At 35.0% G+C, this 19,741-nt stretch overlaps 3 protein-coding genes across 3 annotated transcripts; all 3 read right to left on the bottom strand.

The window, feature by feature from the left end:
* Positions 1-276: 276 nt before the first annotated feature.
* LOC111636317 (glycine receptor subunit alphaZ1-like) lies at positions 277-2,273 on the bottom strand. The gene is made up of 2 exons (XM_023381537.1): positions 2,130-2,273; positions 277-787 (listed from the first exon to the last, which is right to left on the bottom strand). Exons 1-2 carry the CDS (start codon positions 2,251-2,253, stop codon positions 420-422), a joined length of 492 nt encoding a protein of 163 aa, XP_023237305.1. The 5' UTR covers positions 2,254-2,273; the 3' UTR covers positions 277-419.
* Positions 2,274-6,144: 3,871 nt separating this feature from the next.
* LOC111636311 (glycine receptor subunit beta-like) lies at positions 6,145-11,330 on the bottom strand. The gene is made up of 5 exons (XM_023381528.1): positions 11,249-11,330; positions 8,036-8,103; positions 6,808-7,034; positions 6,603-6,685; positions 6,145-6,230 (listed from the first exon to the last, which is right to left on the bottom strand). The coding sequence occupies exons 1-5, from the start codon at positions 11,328-11,330 to the stop codon at positions 6,145-6,147; spliced, it is 546 nt and encodes a 181-aa protein (XP_023237296.1).
* Positions 11,331-16,874: 5,544 nt separating this feature from the next.
* On the bottom strand, positions 16,875-19,586 carry LOC111636316 (POTE ankyrin domain family member B2-like). Its single transcript, XM_023381536.1, has 2 exons — positions 19,470-19,586; positions 16,875-19,398 (listed from the first exon to the last, which is right to left on the bottom strand). Exon 2 carries the CDS (start codon positions 19,325-19,327, stop codon positions 16,997-16,999), a length of 2,331 nt encoding a protein of 776 aa, XP_023237304.1. The 5' UTR covers positions 19,328-19,398; positions 19,470-19,586; the 3' UTR covers positions 16,875-16,996.
* Positions 19,587-19,741: the final 155 nt, after the last annotated feature.

The raw sequence follows: 19,741 nt of genomic DNA, 5'->3' as shown, positions 1-19,741 counted from the left end.
ACCTATACTATATAATATGAGCTATCAGCTCGATGAAAAACGAGTCATACGATGTTGTTATTATTAAACGCTTTTATTTAATAACCTGCTTTGAATAAAATCTTCAAATCATGTAGCTCAAATGTTCATTTCTAATTAAAATAGAAGATCGAATCTTTGAGGACACATCAAACTGCCAAGACAATATATTTAATGATGTACTTCACCACTCCGAATGTTAAATGTAGCCAAGTGTAATATTTAATCATGTCTGCCCGAAAAGTGCATTGCAGTGAAGTACATTATATGATAATGGTGATGTCAACTCACTATCATTCACCCCAATCTCAAAAAACGTGAGCAATAATGGTGTTCATTAATTAAAACTATTTTCTTTACACGACAAAATGTTTAAGGCCTGCATTTTAAACTGTTTTATTTCATATTTGAATGTTAAGTTGGAAACAGTTTATTTTACTTACCTCTTTTACATTGATGACGGATTGATAAGCGAAAGCGTATTCCAGTAAAGATAAAAATATCAGAACGATGCAGAATATAAACCAGACATCCAGAGCCTTTAAATAATCCACAGGAGGCACGAAGCTTCTGGACTGCACCAAGTGAGTGACTAAAGTCAGGATTGAAGTCACACCCAAAGTGATGCGTGCGGGTGTTGCGTGGACGTCGATCCAAAATGAGAGCCATGACAGCATGACTACTAGTGTACTAGGGATGTAGACATTCATCATGTTACCGGTCAGACGTCGCTTAAATGTAAATTCGGCACTTAGTGTAGAGATATTGTCTGGAATAATTGTAAAGAAACCCACGAATTAAACATTACAAGACAAACTTTTAATTTAATTAATTGAATAATTCATGTATAAATTGAGTCTTTAGAAATGATTTTTGTGGTTTTTTCTCTTATAGTCTAACTAGAATCAAAAATAAGTTAGGCTACTTGTAAATTGAAAGCAGCACGCAAAGAAATATTTGATTAAAATATAGTAGTTTTAAGCTTTAAACGGCTACTAGATATACCAATAGTGAAGATAATGATGTCAATTAATGTGCGCGTGGCAGGGCCGTATTAAGCATCAGGCAAAATACGCAGCTGTGTAATTTCCATAACACGACGGACTTCATCTTTAAAATTACTACCATACGAAAAATAAAATAAATTCTTGAAAAGTAAGTACGAAACTGATTTAAGTTAACTCTAGATCTTGGCGTGCTGCAAATTGACGTCTATTTGATGTGATTTTGCAACATGCCAGGAGCTAGACGCAAGAACTTAAATTCAACTTGATGGGATACGCAACGCAATAGGAGGGGAATTAGGAAAAGGAAAATCGTTTCTCGGGAGAACTTTTTCTTGTAAAACTGGACCTTATTTAGGTGTTAGACCGAGAAAACTCCTCGATGTCCTGCATAGATTGAATGCATAGAGTCCACAAGAACTTCCAGAGTGCAATAGGCCTCGGATAAAGAATCGTTCCATTAAGTCAATCATCATCATCTTAATACTGATCATTGATATAAAGTCAGATTAATAAATAAAAATCCATTATTCCGAATAGAATATAAAATATATTTCTATCGAATTAGTTCGATAAAACTATATTTTATATAATTTTTTGTATGGCAAGGGTTTATTTTCCATTAACTTAAAACGTGATTATTCTGTTTCTTTAATTGTTATACACTTGCAATATACAGTCTTAGACGTTTCTGGAGTTGGATTTTCGTATTTCTGATTATTCCAGAATACACAAAAATTTAAAATTTCTGTATGAAGAACATGAAATTTAAAGGAAAAAAAGAAAATCAGTTTTATATTTAAAAATAAAGAAGCTCTGTATATTTTAATTTAAATTTATAATCATTAGATTTATAGAATAAGACAACGCACCACTTGGGCGCTCTGGTCCGATTTACTTGTTAGATACGTAAAAAACCCGGGAAACCCTACGTGGCATACATAAAGAAATCCCGGGAAACTCCATGTTGCCATAAAACCCGTTGCCAAGACGCGAAACCACGACTGACTAACTGTTTAGTGGTTTTTGTCTACTCGGAGATTGATGGACGCGTAAGTTATTGAAAATTGGTATAAAGAATCAAAAAATAAGTATAATGAGCAATACCTCTCAACCATACAGTTTGAAACTGCTTAACTTTGATTTCATCCATCTCGTACGTTAACAGGTTTATGTTTCTGACTTGTACACTTTTACCGAGATATTTGTAAGGGCTAGTCTTATCTCCCATCCATTTTAGACGGACTTCACTCTCCGTATACATAACTAAAATATAAATTCAAATTAGTTTAAAAATGTAAAAAGATCATTAATTTTGAACTTGTTACTTCAGTTATAATCAAGTATCAAGTGAAGATTAATATAATAATTTGCATAATAACGGCAAGAAAAAAACGTAATTTTACGTGTTTAAAATTTGATTCATTATTGAAAGCATTTGACTGAATGATTTAGTAATTAGCTTCATTAAAGCCAGCATAATAAATAATTTTACCCATTGTTGTGGATTCGACCTGCAATGAAGTTAATCACTGTAACTAAAGAGATAAGAATCACACTTATTAAAGGCAATCGTAATCAGGAATCGATTTCGGGTTCTCAATATATTAATATATACTTAGTTGATTGTATGAAGTTCATTTAAGTAAAATATATTTGGCTTTCTTACGGTATTCATAATTATATGTATTCATTAATCCCACAACTGTGTATTCTATTACACAGTTCTCAAGACAGTGGTGAATTATCCTATGAACAAAATTTCAGGGTGTTGCGTGGTCAGGGTGTCGATTGATTCGAAATTGGTTGGGCGCCAGGGCGCAAACCAATTTCGAATCAATCTTTTATAAGTAAATATTTTTGAAAAATGTCCGAAGTCAAAATTGTACATGGGGTCCCCTAATTCAAATTTAATTGGACCCCATGTCCCAACAAATAGCATCTTAGTAAAGATATAAATCTTAAATCTCTGGTTTCTTATAGACTCGAAGTTTTTGTTCATTTGTCTGCTCTAGAAGCTACTAGAACCCCTAAAGCCCAAATCCAATCTTTAGTATTTGTAATAATTGATAATATCAGATTTTCCAAATAATACTTTAATCAAGGAGATAATTACAATCGGGCCCACTTGTATTCATAACGTAGGTTCAGAGAAGAATACTGTATTCACCGCAAAAAGAAAAATATCCCATAAGTGAGTAGACATTCCTAGTCATATAAAGCCTAATTAGTCAAATAACGTATGCACTATGGAAAATATAATGGAAGAATACAACATGAAATAGAACAATATGCAATTTGATCGGAAAATTCTTATGCAAAACAACTTTATGATTTAGTTAGGCCTTATCCAAGACCTTGATAATAAATGATGTGGTCCACAGTATGTGGCTGCTATGTAAGAACTACCTAAGAATAGATAAGTTGTACCCACTTGCGACATTTTCTAACACGTAATACCGTTTAAAATTTTTCATAATGGGTTTAAATCAGGAGGCATAAAGTATAAATTGTGATTGAACAATCATCGTTCAGAAGTTTCTGGATGAAATTTAGCTGATCGGTTTGTAACCAGCGTTTGGGCTCTCTGTGTATCGTGTCTGTTCGTCCTTCTCGATACACTCGTAAGGCGGTTTGATATCTTGTAACTGATCTCTTTCCACATGGCTGCGATTGGCTGGCCCTCTCGTACTTCGAGCTTATTAGGAAGCAGATAGAATAGCGTAACTTTTCTGGACTTAGCATTCACATGATGAACATTTCCAGTGATTACAGTTCTGATTTCGGTCTCCTTCTTTCTAATTTACATGTATAAGAACGTATTGTAAAATTTCTTCGTTGAGACATAAACGTGCATTATATTTGTTTTTTTTGTAGTATATTTTTTCTTTGCATGTATGATTAACGGTTTTTATACACTACTATTGTATTTGCATACGTTACGTGTATTCGCTCACCTCCAAACGTTATTTGCATAGTTAAATATATTGTTTTCTGTTGTATATTTCTGTCGTGTATGTGAAACAGTTACACTTACATTTTTTCATAGTTCAAGATGTGTAAAACTTTTTACTTTCGGTTCGAAAATTTATATTATTGGACTACAATTTTAAAATTCCAGATCTGTTTATTTCCACTGGCGTCTGTCTGTTAGATGTCCATGTTTAATCTCGAGAATGGAGTTAGATAGATGAACGCCGAGACATAAATGGAAAGCTTAGGAGACAGAGGCCCAGATTAACTATATAAACACTTCCGGTCTGAAACGGCAGTCATGCTTTTCAATTCAAAAATTTTCTCCCGGCATGACTCTCTTGTTAACAGCAAAAGAATGATGTACAGGGGCAAGAAAATACTAAAATGAAGAGCATTGTACATCGGAATCTAAAAATTTGCAGCAAGGTAATGTGACAATGTCACAATAAATAGTTGCTCTATATTAATAAGATTATATTTATCTTGATAAAGTTGGTAAACAATTTTAATACGCAATTATTCATCCTTCATCCTGCAATTTTACTTTTTTTAAACGGGATTTCAATACCATTTTCCATTACTTTTCAATTATTTCTGATAAATTTGAAATATGTTTAAAACTAGTAGGTTTATTTGTTTTTGACAATATTTCTTAATTGAAAAAAAAACAAAATTTATAATAAGCAATATTTATCATGGCATGGTCACAATGACAGACTGAAATTTTAATTATGTTTTAATTTAAAAATCCACTTGTCTTCCGGTTTAGCTCGGAAGTTCCCCGGCCACTAAGCGTTCAATACCTAGTCTCGATTTTCATCTATCTAATCCTGTTTTCGAGATTAACGAAGGACAAAAACAACGGATTACGGTGTAGATATAGGTATGAAAATTGCAGCCCATTGAATTGCAAGTAAAAATTAGTGGATTTTATAATATTAACTAGCTGCAAGGACCCGCTTCGCTGGGTTTTCATTTGTTCGTACATTTGTATGTAATATAGTTTTTTATATATATATAAAAGACTGTTTTTCTAAGTAATCTAGAATCTAGCTGCAAGGACCCGCTTCGCTGGGTTTTTAAAAGGTAACGACAGTGAAGATTAAGATAATTACATTATTGCCAATCTTACTCGTTTTCACAGAATGCAAGAATTAGGTCCCCCGTTTCTGATTAGAGATCTGGTCCCGATTCTATTTCTGAACGTCTCCTGTTCACGTCAAGTCAAACGAACTATTTTCAACATTTCTGGAACGTTTACAATCGTTCTATAATCGAACCAATATTCGAATTTTATGTTCGAATTTAATTCGAACAAATTCGAACAAAACATTTGAAATAGAAAGCCACTTTCAAGCCCATATCTCCCGCACCCTTATAGCTATCGAGACGCAACCACCCCTATGCACGAATGGAGACTTGGGGCTACCACCACATACAAACACCATTCACGTGCGATGTGTAGTTTTGGCGGAAAAGTGAAATATAGGGACATACATGTCCATTTATATATATATATATAGATAGATTGTAATAATAAGGCCTGTTTAAAACAAGAAACATAGCAGAATCACTGACCATTGTTGTTGGTCGTGGGTTCACGCATCACCAATAAATAGGCTAGCTGAAAAACTGCAGTTTTCTTCATGTATCTATACTTAAATAGGAATTAATTTTCCTCAGAAATTTCTTTCGAGAGGGTCTCCTTTTGGAAGATCGTCCACGAGTTGCGTTGACTTATCTCATCAATCCAATCCAATCATCTATTTTGGAGTCGGTGGATTGACCATGAGGTAAAGCATATGTCTATTTATTTTTTTTCTATGATTTGCACTTCAATCTGGTGGAATGAAATCTAAATTACATTGTCTCGTTTAATTTTTTTTTACTTCTTATTACTTTGATTATACCAGAGATATTTTATTCACGTCTCGCTTATCTAGAGATAACAGTCAGATCGAGATCGAAGTAATATTTTATAAACAGCCTAAATTGAAGCCTATGTGTCATCCTACTCGAACACATTCCTTATTCAGTTTCTTTTTGCAATAATTTCTCTAACTAAATCCTGTGTATTGCAAATTTCACTATTGTTATTGTAAATACAGGATTAATACATTCTAAAGTACAGCGGGAATTCGATAATTCAAACTTGGTGCAACCAAGGTCTTTCGGATAATCCAGAAACTGATTTGTTTTCGTGTGCATTTATAGTTTCGTGAAAAATAAATACTGTAACGCAATTAATGTATTTAAAGGTAAATTAATATACTTAAAATCTAACATAGTGTTTCTATGATCTAGCTTCGCAGCGCTACAATTGACAGATAATGTAATGCTACAATTGACAGATTTCCAGTCAGATGGAGAGTTTGGTCTTTGTACAGCTTAGTACTGTACAGAAACATACCACAAAGTGGTACAGAACGGAACATGTACTTTGTACAAAACTACATTTTTTTGCCACATGTTATACATAGCTACATGCTCTTTGAGCTTTTGAAAACCGTTCCGGATAATAGAGTTTCTACTGTTTTAAAATAAGTATGCAGGCTAACTTACAAATTATATTTATCCTTTAAAAATAACAATAAATAAATTTACCTGGAAGAATTAAAAACTGACATATTTGAACATCTATCGGATAATGGTGCAATTCCATAGGACAGTCCACTAAAAAATTCATTCTGAAATCAAAGTATTTTCAAAAGTTTTAAAAATGAATAACATTGTATTCACATATGGTAAAGTCAATAAGATAGTCATATTAAAAAACTACTGATATATATTACATATTTCTATGAAATACCTGAAACCTCCAATCAGAGATTTATCCGATAGAATGTTTACAGAAGAAACTTCCGTATTGTCATAAAATGCTTCAGTCAGTTTGGTATTAGGATATCCAAAGTTTGGTTTCCAGATTTTTTTATTTAAATCACTTGGAAACGTTCCAGCATGTTCCGAAACTAAATGCGTTAAATTCAATCTCGAGTCCTTCCAAACTGCAACTACTAACAAAATCAGACGGAAATCCTGAAAAAGAATTTCAAAATTTTTAATCGTTTTTAAATTTGCTTAAAACTTATTTTTAACAAGTTAAAAAAGGCTTCAAAATTATCCAAGAAAGCATCCTCCATGGAATTCTTTCTTGCATGATGTAATGGATAAAGCAATGCAACACGTGGGCAATCTGCCAAACGGGTGCCTTTCTATAAAAACTGGTTCCCTTTTAGGTGGTAGGCTTGGTTAGTCCATTGGGGGAATGCGAACCCGCGACCAGGATCTGCATTTCACTAGGGTTCCACTCCAATTTTTTCCTAGTACCCGAATATTTTTAATGCTACTTTACATTATCGATCTGTTGTTAAAGGTGTTTGTTTCTTCATTGCTTATTAAATAATATAATTGTTAAATAAATGAAAATTATTTTTCAAATAAAGTTGAAATTCTTGAATATGTTTAAATTTATGAAGATCATTCTCTAACAGCATAAATCATATAGAACAAATAAAATGTTTGTTTATATTTTTAATATTTATATGTATAAAACGACAGTTTAAAAGCAAATATAAATAAAAATATTTTATGACTATTCCTTTCTTCTTGAATAAACGAAAATGTTTATACCATTTGGTTTATTTGTTTACAGCAACGCGTCAAGTGGCCGATATACTAAGGAGGTACGGTACAGTAACTTCCTATGGGAAACTGCCCCTATTTAGGTGGTGCAAACGTAAAGAAAACACATGGCCAGCCCGTTGGCCAGGCAGGAACCCACGACTTAACTTCCAGTGTTCACAGTCATCCACTCGGCTACTGGTGGTCTGCGTATGGGGACAACATGTTCATTTACTTCACCATACAGTAGTATGGTGAAGTAAATGTCGTCGCAGCAAAAAAATATTTTCTCAAGTTATTCCACAATTTCTAATTTGAAAATAAAATATATTTGAAAATTACATTACGATTTTAACCTCAGAAGCATTTTTTATATATTAATTCTTTAATTAATAATTTAATAATAATTTACTCACCATAGTTGCTTCATTTATTGTATCGATTCCCAATACTTGACACGAAACATAAACAGTTGCAGGTAAATCTAAAATAATACAATAATAATCGTCATAATTGGGCTGCAATTTGAAAATAAATTATTGATCTATAAATTTCTACCGTCGTCCGTCCATCTGTCTGTCTTTCTTCAATCTCGAGAAAGAAGTTAGACAGGTGAAAACTGAGACAAGATATAGAAATATTAGGAGTAAAAAGGCCTGATTAACTATATAAAAACTTCCGATACAAACCGGAAGTCACATTATTTCAATTCAAAAGTTTTTCCCGAAAGGAATTAGATGACAGACACGGCTCCTTTTGTAAAGGAAAAGTATGATTACAGGGGCAAGCTCCTACTAATTTGAGGTGAAGAGTGTATATTTTAAATTAAATAAATTAAAAATATGATTAAAAATTGCAGACCGGCATTGTGACCATGTCACAATAAACAATTTCTCGTTTTTATTTATTTTTAAACGTAATATTAAATTATTTATTAATTAATAAAAAATTATTGATTCAATTGCATGTTGAACTTACTATTAACCATTGGTGGATCGTCTGGATTGTAACCGTCAGGAATAACTTTCTCATCTTCTGTTCCACTTTAAAAAAATACAGTATATATATATATATTTTTTTTTTATATAATACTAGCAGACCCCGCCACGCATTGTTGTGGCTCAAAATGTATCTATTATAAATGCATAACACTTCCCCTGTGGAGGGGAATTTTTCAAAAAATCCCTTCTTAGTGTACATTCTCTTGACATAGTCTATTAAAATACAATCAAAAACACAAAAACCCGCATCTAAAATAGTTTAAATAGAAACAGAGTTCTTCATGGTAAGCCTTAATCCTGTCTATCTTCCCCCAGTGGGGGAATTTTGAAATGTACATTATATAAAAACACGTGCATATTCGAATGCAACGTTGTGTCAAAATTTCAAAGGAATTAGTAGGAACAAATGGACATTATATTTTTATTTATATAGATAGATAGATGATCTACTTTAGTTCATCCTCACAGAAAAGCATAATGCCTCACAGAAAAGCAAACTTAGGTTGTTGTACTCGCAGAGTTAGTGCCATCTGTCGGAGATAAAAGCCTTAATCCTAGATGATATCTTTTAATTTGTATAAATATTTAACTAAATAATATACAGCCTATGTCCACCATGAATATTGGTGATTCCATTCTAAATATTGGTGAAAGAATTTTTGAAATTGGATGAGTAGTTTTCAAGATTACCTCCTACATCCAAACTTAAAAACTTTGTTATATATATATACATACTAGCAGACACCACCACGCGTTGTTGTGGCTCAAAATGTATCTATTATAAATGTATAACACTTCCCCGTGGGGAGGAATTTTTCGAAAAGTCCCTTCTTAGTGTACATTCTCATGACGTACCCTATTAACCTCTGACCCAGTGCTTATCTCAAATTAATGCAGGAATGGGGTGTATAAGACAGGTTTGTCCGTCTTAGACAGTGTCCTTGGCACGCAAGTTTCGTCCGCAATAGACAGGTTTTTCTGAAAATTTTCTGAGGCGTAGATAGCCCAAAATTACACTACATAGAGGATTCCAGTATATATTAGCGTTAGAATGGAAGGCGAAAATCCGCGCGCTACACTCGGAGGACTAAGCGGTTTGGTCCCTTTGCTGCCCAGTTTTTCCGGCAAGCCAGAAGATCCACGCATAAGCAAGTTTTTCGAATCATTGGCGGATCTAGCCAAGCTAGCTGCTTGGACAAAAGCACAGATGTTAGCGATAACTAAATTAAGACTAACCGGAATCGCTCGAGAATTCGTTAGAAAGGATAGCCGCATAAAGTAGAAGACTATGACGAATTTAAGAAAATTGTAATTGAACGCTTTCACAAAGAACCTTTCCCAATCAGTCTGAACAAATTTTATGCCTGTTTTCAGCGTCCGGATGAGGACGTTCAAACATACGCGGTTAGGTTACAAGCCCTTGCAGTAGAAATGGAAATAATGCATGAAGGAGTAGATGCCGCTGAAATTGCTATTATCCAACGCATACAAGCAAAGGAATTGGACGAACGATCAAAGGCTCAGTTTTTGAACGGAATCAGCTTAAAAATAAGACAACGAGTAATGTCCCGATAACCGATGACTTTTGATGAAGTACTAAAGGCAGCTATAAGTGAGGAAAGGATTGAAGGACTAACGACACATCCTCGCGGGAACATACGAACTATTCAAAGGAAATCCTCCGAAGATAGAAGGTTCACCGCCCTCTCAGAAGACAATCTAGAGAAGTTAACAGGAGATTGACGTCCTTAGAAGTAAATTAGCAAATCTTCAGAAGAAATCTACCCCATATTGGAAAGGAGATCGAGACTGGCAGGAGAGACGACGTCGAAAATTCAAATCAATTGGACAGATTCAACAAATTTGCCAATCAGACTCCACCTCAGAGGATGAGGACAAGTGGAACGGCATCATTCGAACAGCGAGGATTCAAGTGAGGCAGGAGCCCATCATTTTAAGGTATGTGAATAATGTACCGGTCAAATTTATCGTAAATCCTAACGTAAACGACACGCTGATATCTAAGGAAGTAGCAAATAGAATTAAGAGCAAAGCTCCAATCAAATTCAGATCAATAGGGAAGATAAAGGGTTCGAAAGGTGAATCAATCCAAACAATCGGTCTGGCAACGCCTACCTTCAAATCAAGAGGACACATTTCCCAAAATCGCATTATCATTTGAGGGCATAATCGGAAAGGATTTTCTCGAGCAAGAAAATTTGATGTTCGACGGTGATAACAAGCGAATTCTTTTCCCTAACGGAAAAATAATTCACTTTTGTTCGTGGAGAAAACCGAAGAAGACAAGAGGTAGAAAAAAATCGACCAACCGATCAGAAGAAACATCGTTACTCTGCTTCATGCGATCAACTCCTCGAATCGACAAGTAACAATTTCCAGCTCAAGTCGAACTGGAGCCGAATCTGATTCGAACAATACGCTCAACACCTCCTCCATCGGATAGAAGGAATGTCCGAGGAAACACTATCAAACCAGAAAGCAGAAGAAATAACATTGAGATCGGAAAAGTCGAATCGGAAGATTTTCCCGGCAACACAAAAAGATCGGAACCGGAAACTAATCCAGAGGGAGAATTTCGACCAAGCCTAGTGAGTTTCACGCAATTACTTCGATTTTTAATGGTCAATTTTGGTCTCATCAGAAGACGTAGCAAGTCTATAGAAGACAACTCAGCACGAACAGTAGCCATAACCGAAATGAACTCACAACGACACAAAGTTACATCCCACTTCCGACCCATTCCACGACGCCAATGCTGCAAATTAAGCACAATTTCTTCGGGACTTGCCGCGAATCAAAAATTTGGGCAACGAAATTAGGAAAGCGCAAGCTCTAGCATAGTTTTAGCTTCACGCTATTATCATTTTTTTTTTTTTTGAGATAGTATTTAGTTATAACAATTTCTGTAACATAGACCTCTATTATTGTGACTTGAAACTCATGTTGAAGTGAATCAACACGGTGGGTGAACGAACTTTACACACTGAGACTGTCAACACTGCAAGTCCGGCATCCAGTGAGGACAATTCCGCAGAAGACAGCCACATAGAGTTACGACCGACGTACTGACAAGGCTAACGTCCGAATGAGCGACATAGCGACCGTCAACCAACAACCGACACCTCCGCTACTAAGAACTGTGATCTACTAAACCAGGTCACTTCAAGGACACTTCCGGTTGTGCTATCGGCACTAAAAACGCAGTTTTCAATGTTACGCGTCAAATTGTTGATGCCGTCACGCGAAATTTTTGTCAATCCAACTTTTGATAATTTTGTCGGGAAATTTTCTATTTTAGTCATAAGAATAAGGCAATCCCCATGTCGGTCTAGAGAAACTTAATACAGAGAGAGAGTAAATTCGAATGTTATAATTATACTGTCCAGAAGACGTATAATTTTAAAGAAAACGGAAAGTAGTGTGAGCCCAAGGGTTTACAGGGCGTAAATTTTTGAGTTTAACATATTTTTACATTAGAGGATGGAAAAAATAATTTATCGCAAGTTATAACGGAAATAGATCGCGGATGTCGAATTTTACACACTCACAAGGTAGGAAGGAAGAAAGACAAGTCATCGTCCGTTTGTTAATTAGTCAACGTGCACGTGCTAATTAGTCATCATAACGAGTGAATGACCAGTTGGCTCAGTGCCAACGACGATCGTATAAAAACGATCGTCACGGAAAGTTCAGTGCGACCGTCCCTCCGCGCGATCATCTGGAAGGTCTGAGTACAGTGTCTCCTGTCCCGGTCCTGTCCGAGGAGAAGCCGGTAGAAGACATGATCGTCGCATACCATCATCCAACATAAGGTATACCTGACCGCCACTCTCTCCCGCGGCATAATGACTAGTTAGATCGCCATTATAGATAGATTTGTGTTATCCGCATTTAAGCATTAAGTCTGTAACTTCCTTATGTATACTCCTGTAAATTAACTTTAGTTATAGAATAAACCTTTATTTTGTTATTTTGTTAAATCTGTCTCCTGTCTATCCGAGGAAACCTGTCGACTTACCGACGCACAACCCCACTCGATTTGCCCTCCTAGACATCCGAACGACTCCCGAGATCGGGCTTCATCAGCCCGTGCAGATTAAGTGGTCAGTACCAGATTAACCCCTGACCCACTGCTTATCTCACACAGCCTATGTCCACCCTGAAGTTCCATTCTAAATATTGGTGAAAGAATTTTTGAAATCGGATGAGTAGTTTCGGAGATTACCTCCTACATCCAAACTTACAAACTTTACCTCTTTATAATATTAGTATAGATATACATACTGTATATGTCAGGGGTGGCCAACTTTTGTGTACATAAGATCTACTTTTTATCTTAAAAATGTGTCGCGATCGACTCGTTGCCATAGGCATAGTCTAAGTCAGGGATGGGCATCCCGCGGCCCGAGTCGCATAAAATGTGTATAAATATATCAATTTCCTAGCCTAAGAAGTATGCAGCAAAAATTCAAACGTTATTTTCTACAACTTATGTATGTAAATAGTTTTTTCTGCAATGAGTTTAGCAAAAATTAAAACGAGAAACCGGCTAGAAGAAAAATTGAAACTCTACGTTGTCACTTTCGGGGACCACCACTTCACCCTTCCTCTCTTTACCGTGTCCCGACCTACTCTCTCTGTCCCTTCTTTTTTTTTTTGGTTTTACGACCCTTTATCTACATTTCTTATTCCCCTTTTACAACTGAACGCAAATGGATTGCACATGGACCGACAAAACGCATCTGAGGGAGAACGAGGAGGTCCGATATAACTACAGTTGCGTTTGCGCGTTACGTTCACGCGTTGCGTTCGGTTACAACTTACAAGTGTAACACATTAAGTCAAGACATCGCGAGCGATCGACCAAAATTGGTTTTGCGATCGACCGGTCGGACTTGTTGGTCACCCCTGGTATATATTATATTATATTGTGAAATCCGCGATTTTTACGCCGATGTCGAGAAAAACTTTGTAAACAACTCCGATGAAAAAACACTCTTGGTCAGAAATATATCGGAGGTCACCGATTGTTTTCACACTTAGGGGGGGAAGTTGACACTTAGTTGATCGGAATGCACCGTTAGTGTACATAAAAGTCGATCGACTTTTATTGACACTAACGGTGCATTCCGATCAACTCATTTCCCACGAAGAACGTATTTTTATACGTTCTTCGTGGGAAGCTCTGGGCGACCAAAGGAAGTTATACTTATTACTGTGTGCATCTTGTGTCCATACTCCGGACATAGCGACCGAAAGGACATATGACCGACCACACCTTAGAACTTCCATCGCCATTCTGCAGTTCCTGCGCCGATTACGATTCATACGGCATTCAGCGAACGCACATTAGACTTATCCTGATAGAGGTATTTGTAGTTTCAGAGCTTTGTGAACTCTCTCTCTCTCTATGTAGCCGTTAAAGCTGTTAGAGTGTCTCTTTTGTACAGTGAACTTATTTAACCGCATTTAACCTATGTATCCTAGCTTAGTTATATAAATAAATGCTTATCTCTAAAGGACACCTGCCGACTTACCGACGCACTCCCCACTCACTTTTTGCCCTCCTAAGCCATCCGAAAATCCGAGAACAGGTTTTACCAGCCCTTGCAGTGTAAGTGGTCAGAAGGCATTAACCCCCTGACCCTCTGCTAATCTCACAATATTATATTATAAATATAAAAGTAATAACTATAATATGAATAGAATACACATAAATATTTTAAATTCTTTCTGTCTTATGGATATTAAGAGGGCCTCTTGTTATGATGGCCATTATGGATTCGGCCAGGTTCACAATGTATTCTCCATCCGGACGTTCCATTGTTGACCTGGCAGATATATATATGTATATAGATATATATACAGTATACAGTGGGTATAAAAGTAGATATGTAATTGTTATTATTGTAAAAAATCATAAAAGATAATAATAATAATAATGAATACCAAGCATCTGTTTTTCTCAGATTTACAACTATACCTACTGTTGCACCCCTTGTTTTTCTTAAAAATTCCACTCTGAGCGTGGGCCTCAGTGTGAGGTTCGAAAACCGGCCCTGTTGTGACGTACGAAAGTAGTAACTCGTAATGAAGAAAAAGAATTGAACTGTAATTTCTAATAGAAGTTATTTACATCAGTCAGTAATGTATAGAATTCGAAGTTGCTTAAAGGAAAACAGCAACAGATGTAATTCTAGTTTATTGCCGATTAATTAAACTAGTAATTATATCCATTATTGTTAATATCGTTTATGTTTACAGCAATAAAATTTGAAATTATTTCGTAACTTACCACAAGCATCCAATTAGAAGGGAAGTAAAACTGAGGAAAGAAAGTAACATCATTGCAAACGCTAGAGTGAAAACAGAAGTACAGTTTTATACAAAACAATTTACCGTGTAACAGGAGAATAATATTAAAGTTATTGATTTTTATATAAACACGCAATCTAATAAAAAAACGATAATCCAATTCGCTGTTTTTCAAACGTAATACTTAATTTACTATTATTATTTTCCATTGCAGAGATAAATGAGGCGAGCTATTATTTATTGTGACCAGGTCACAATACTCTTAATTTTAGTAGTGTCCTGCCCCTGTGTATCATGCTTTTCCGGTTAACAGTTCAGTCATGAGGAGGTGAAAACTTTTGAATTGAAATAACGTGATCTTCGTTCCCAGTCGGAAGTTCATATATAGTTAATCGGGATCTCCTGCCCGTCAGTTTACATATCTGTTATCGTCTTACATATATCTGACTACATTCTTGGGATTAATAGGTCTGCAATTTTTTTAAAATTTCAGCCCAATAAGAAAAGGAATATGTAGAAAATTTTCTTTTATCGTTTATTATTGTAGTGAAATTTTATTTAAATCTTACTAAAAGTTTGCCTCAATAAAACAACTGAGCTACTTAATTACCATAGTTAATTAACTACCCACAATTAATTTAAGTTAGTTTATTTGTATGTGGTTTTGTTGAGAAAAGACGCCTCCTGCATTTATAGCTTAAACAGTTTGTGAAGATATAATAAAAAATATTAAATTTAAGAATCCTTTATTCTTGAAGTATATTTTAAGCTTTCGAACACGTCTAAAAATACAGCATTAATAATATGCATGGTACATCATATTTCATGTACCGTACCTTTTAATATGTACTATACAGTACATAAAGTGACAAGGCTATGACAATCGCATTAGGACTTTAAAATAATATAAATTGAAACGAACAATTATTCATCGTCACAATACCGGGCTGTGATTTTTAGCCATGTTTTCAATTTAATTAATAATTTAATTGAAAATATATGCTTTCCACCTTAAATTAGTAGTTGCTTACCCTATGTAGCATACTTTTCCTTTAGCAATACAATTCAAAAATTTCCCCTAAAACGAGTTTGATAGGTGACCGACACGATTATAATGCTAATGGAAAAGTATGATGTACAGGGGAAAGACACTACTAATTTGAGATGGAGAGCATATATTTTAAATTAAAAATTATTTAAAGTATAATTAAAAACATGACGATGTTTAACTATTAATATTCCTATTTATAACACAAATTCTCATTTGAAACTCTAATGGAAGTTTCATTGACTAATTAAAAAAGGAAACTTTTTTCTTCTTTAGCACTGATACAACTCGAGCTCGTTTTTCTATTCATAATATTAAAATTTTCACAAAGTGTTTTGAGGAAATACATAAACAAGTGGCGGCATCTGTGTTCGAAGGTAAACACTAAACACTGAAGAAATAAATTGAATTTTTAGAGATTAGGCCAATTTTATTTTGTTATGCCACGATCAATAAGATGAGCAACGTAATTTTTGCATGCAATTTGAAAAAATTGTAGACCTATAAATTCTCATTGTCTGTCCTTCCTTAATATCAAGAAAGGTATTAGTTAGATAAAAGTCAAGATTAGATATAGAAAGGTCAGAGGCAGGTGACCCCGATTAACTATTCCCGAACTTTTGAGCTATACCAGAAGTCACGTGAATTTAATTCAAAAATTTTTCCCTGAAACGAGTTAGATAGGTGACCGGCACGATTCCATTGCTAACGAAAAATATGATGTATAGGGGCAAGACATTACTAAATTGAGGCGGAGAGTATGTATTTTAAGTTAAATAAATTAAAAGTATGATTAAAAATTGCGGTCCGGTATTGTGACGATGTCATAGTAAATACTTGCTCATCAAATTTCTTTGGTGTAATAAAATGATTAACTACTTAAAAATTTTTATTTCATTTATTTTATTTTTACAAATCTCAATAATTTTTCGATTTTGATAAATGCTAAATTAATTTTAATAATTTAGATTTTAATTAAATTCTACGAGAATTTATGATGTTTCTTCGTCATTTTCGTCACAATGGCTGTATTTAGCAATGACGCAAGCCAATTTGGCATGCAGAGAAGCTGGTATTTCGTCATGAGCATTGGCCCCTGTTTTACTTCCAGAATTCTTTGCGTTGTTGCCATAAGGAAGAGCTGATGTTTTAGCAGAAGGATAGTTTTTACGATAGAGATCAAAATCTTCCAATGCATCCTCATCTTTTTCATCTAACCACGAATATCGAACGGCTTTGGTTGATGTCTTGCATACTGTTGGAGCATCCACGTTTGCAAACATTAAGCCTGTAGGATCCATTTTCTGAGCTGCTAGTTCCTTTATTTCTGGTTCGACTTCCAATTCGTCGACTTCTTTATCTTTAATTCTTATATTTTTCAGTTTATTTTTCTGCTTAGACTCTTCTGATTCCCCTTTCTGCTTTGAGGGCCCAACGCTTTTCCTCATCTCTTCTGTTTGAACGGCAGTTTTTTTTATATCTTCACCTTGTTCATTCATCACACCGGCACTCACAAGCTTTTTCATCAGTGACTGTTTTTCCATCTGTTTTTGGATTTTTGTTAAATATTTTTTCACCAAAGCCATCTTCGTTCCCAGTTCATCAATATTTTTTCCAACTTGCACATTCTCTTCTCTGACTTGCTCATAACTTTCTTTGGTGTCGTTCATTAGGTTTTCTTCTACTATTAATTCATCCATAACTTTATTTATCTGTGTGTGCTTTTCTTCTAACAGTTTGTAAGTGCCTCTCAACAAAATTTTCAAATGATTCACTAACTCTTCTGCCATTTTGCATTTTTTATTTAAATCCTCGATAATTGTTCGCGTATCATTTTCAACATTAACTAAGTTATCTCGAAGGGCTTGATTTTCATTTTTTAATTGTTCTGCTTTGTCTGCTAGGGCCGCACCTGATTTTTTTTGAATCTTTTGTTGCTCGTCGAACTTTTGTTCTAGTTCCTCTTTTTCTTTTTGAACCCTATTGTGTTCTGTTTGCAAGTCGTCCAAGCCTTCTCTTAAAGCATTCAATTCATTCTGTAAAACTTCAGCTTCTGTTTTACTAGCAACGTTCTGAAAACTTTCCTTCAGTTTTGTGATATTCTTCTTCAGATTTTCTTTAGTAGCTATTAGTTCTTCTTTCTCGGCTAAAAGTCTTTTAACATGTTCTTTTAACTGTTCGCATTGCACTCTTTTTTTCTCAGCAATTTCTTGTTGACGATTGAGCCATGACTGAATATCTCCCAACTGATTAGCAGATATCTGCATAGCTGCTACAATATCTGGAACAGATAAAGGTTGACCTGTTTTCCCCTCATCTTCGAGCTTTCGCTCGCCTAATTTCGATGTAGATTTAGGGTTGCTTATTTCTGATTCATATTTTTCTCCTTTTTTATGGTGATGCCGTTTCTTAGCCTTTTCTCTCTGAAATAAAACTTCATCTGTTTCTAATAGAATAGGAACAGTTCTTTCGGATGGAGATTTATGCATTCTTTTCCTTTTACGTTTTATATCTTCAGTCTCTTCGCTTTCATCTGTAGTTGTGCTACTCTCAGATTCGTTTTCTACAGTAAATGTACTTTTTATACCACTTCTAGCATATTGCTCTAAAATATTTATTACTTGTGTATGTCCCACAATCGAAGCATAATCAATAGCAGTCCACCCCTTGGAGTCTTCTGCAGTTACATCTGACCTGTTCTTCAGAAGAAGTGATATCATTGGAAAATAACCTTTCTTGCAAGCGAGCATGAGAGGGGTTCTCAGGTTTTTATCTCTTGATTCCACACTAGCTCCATGATGTATAAACTTTCTTGCTAATTTCACGCGTTTTGTTTCGGCTAAGATGTGAAGTGCAGTAATTCCGTCTTTATTACCAATATTATCTTCAGTTGTATATTGAAGCAGATATTGTGCAACATCGTATTGCCCAGTATTGAGCGCTATGTGAATGGCTGTATTTCCTCCTCTGTCTTTCAAATTAACCTCTGCATCTGCTTCGATCAGTAAATGTACGGCTTTTTCGTGATGACCCTCAATGGCTTTCATTAATGGAGTCTTCCCGTTGATATCCTGATCGTTTACGTTGGGATCTTTTTCAAGCAGCATTTCAATGACTGCAATATTTCCTTTTGCTGCTGCCAAATGTAACGGAGTTCGATTTTCATCATCTTTGCTATCCAACGGCATTGACTTCAAACAATTTCTAACATCGCTCTCGTTACCCAACCAACATGCACGATGCAACTTCGTGGAATTTTCTTTCTGGTTTTTTAAGTCTACAGTATAACCAGCGTTGGATTCTGGTATAGGAGGTGCTGCCATAATTATTATTTAATGGTATTTCGACGAAAACTTCCGAGAAGCTTCTTCAGATCTTAACGCTTTAGTATACGCTAATCCCAAATCAATATTATTTAATTTGTAATTTTTATCTCAGAAAAATAAAAATGTATTGAGCACTCACAGTTACTTAAAATATTGGCAGAAAGCAGATGCGAACAATATGGCTTGTTTTCTTGTCAATTGTTGAAACAATTACTGATGTTACAATGCGTTAATATAAATTACGTTTGTTTTGCATTGTTATCAGACGTAAATATTTTAAAGATTTTTCCCTTTGGGCAATTAAGATGAAGGTTATTTTGTATATCACAATGAATGGCAGCTATTGGTAAAGGACGGTACTCGATATATCCGGATCAATTCATCCATGGAAATATCTGGATCGACCCAAAC

This window comes from Centruroides sculpturatus, unplaced genomic scaffold (assembly GCF_000671375.1).
Source record: "Centruroides sculpturatus isolate CEXI.00-Female unplaced genomic scaffold, Cexi_2.0 scaffold936, whole genome shotgun sequence".
NCBI classification, from domain to species: domain Eukaryota; kingdom Metazoa; phylum Arthropoda; class Arachnida; order Scorpiones; family Buthidae; genus Centruroides; species Centruroides sculpturatus.
This window is presented reverse-complemented; position numbering and strand designations above follow the sequence as displayed.

Bases quoted from the DNA above. Each gene is read 5' to 3' on its own strand.
- LOC111636311 (XM_023381528.1), bottom strand. From the start codon at position 11,330: ATGGCTACTGTTCGTGCTGAGTTGTCTTCTATAGACTTGCTACGTCTT. The intron at 8,104-11,248 runs GTAATTGCGTGA...GTATTATTTTAG, and splicing joins ATTGACCATTAAAAATCGAA to ATTTACCTGCAACTGTTTAT. The intron at 7,035-8,035 runs GTGAGTAAATTA...ATTCTTTTTCAG, and splicing joins CAATAAATGAAGCAACTATG to GATTTCCGTCTGATTTTGTT.
- LOC111636316 (XM_023381536.1), bottom strand. From the start codon at position 19,327: ATGGCAGCACCTCCTATACCAGAATCCAACGCTGGTTATACTGTAGAC.
- LOC111636317 (XM_023381537.1), bottom strand. From the start codon at position 2,253: ATGGGAGATAAGACTAGCCCTTACAAATATCTCGGTAAAAGTGTACAA. The intron at 788-2,129 runs GTATTGCTCATT...CAATTATTCCAG, and splicing joins TCAAACTGTATGGTTGAGAG to ACAATATCTCTACACTAAGT.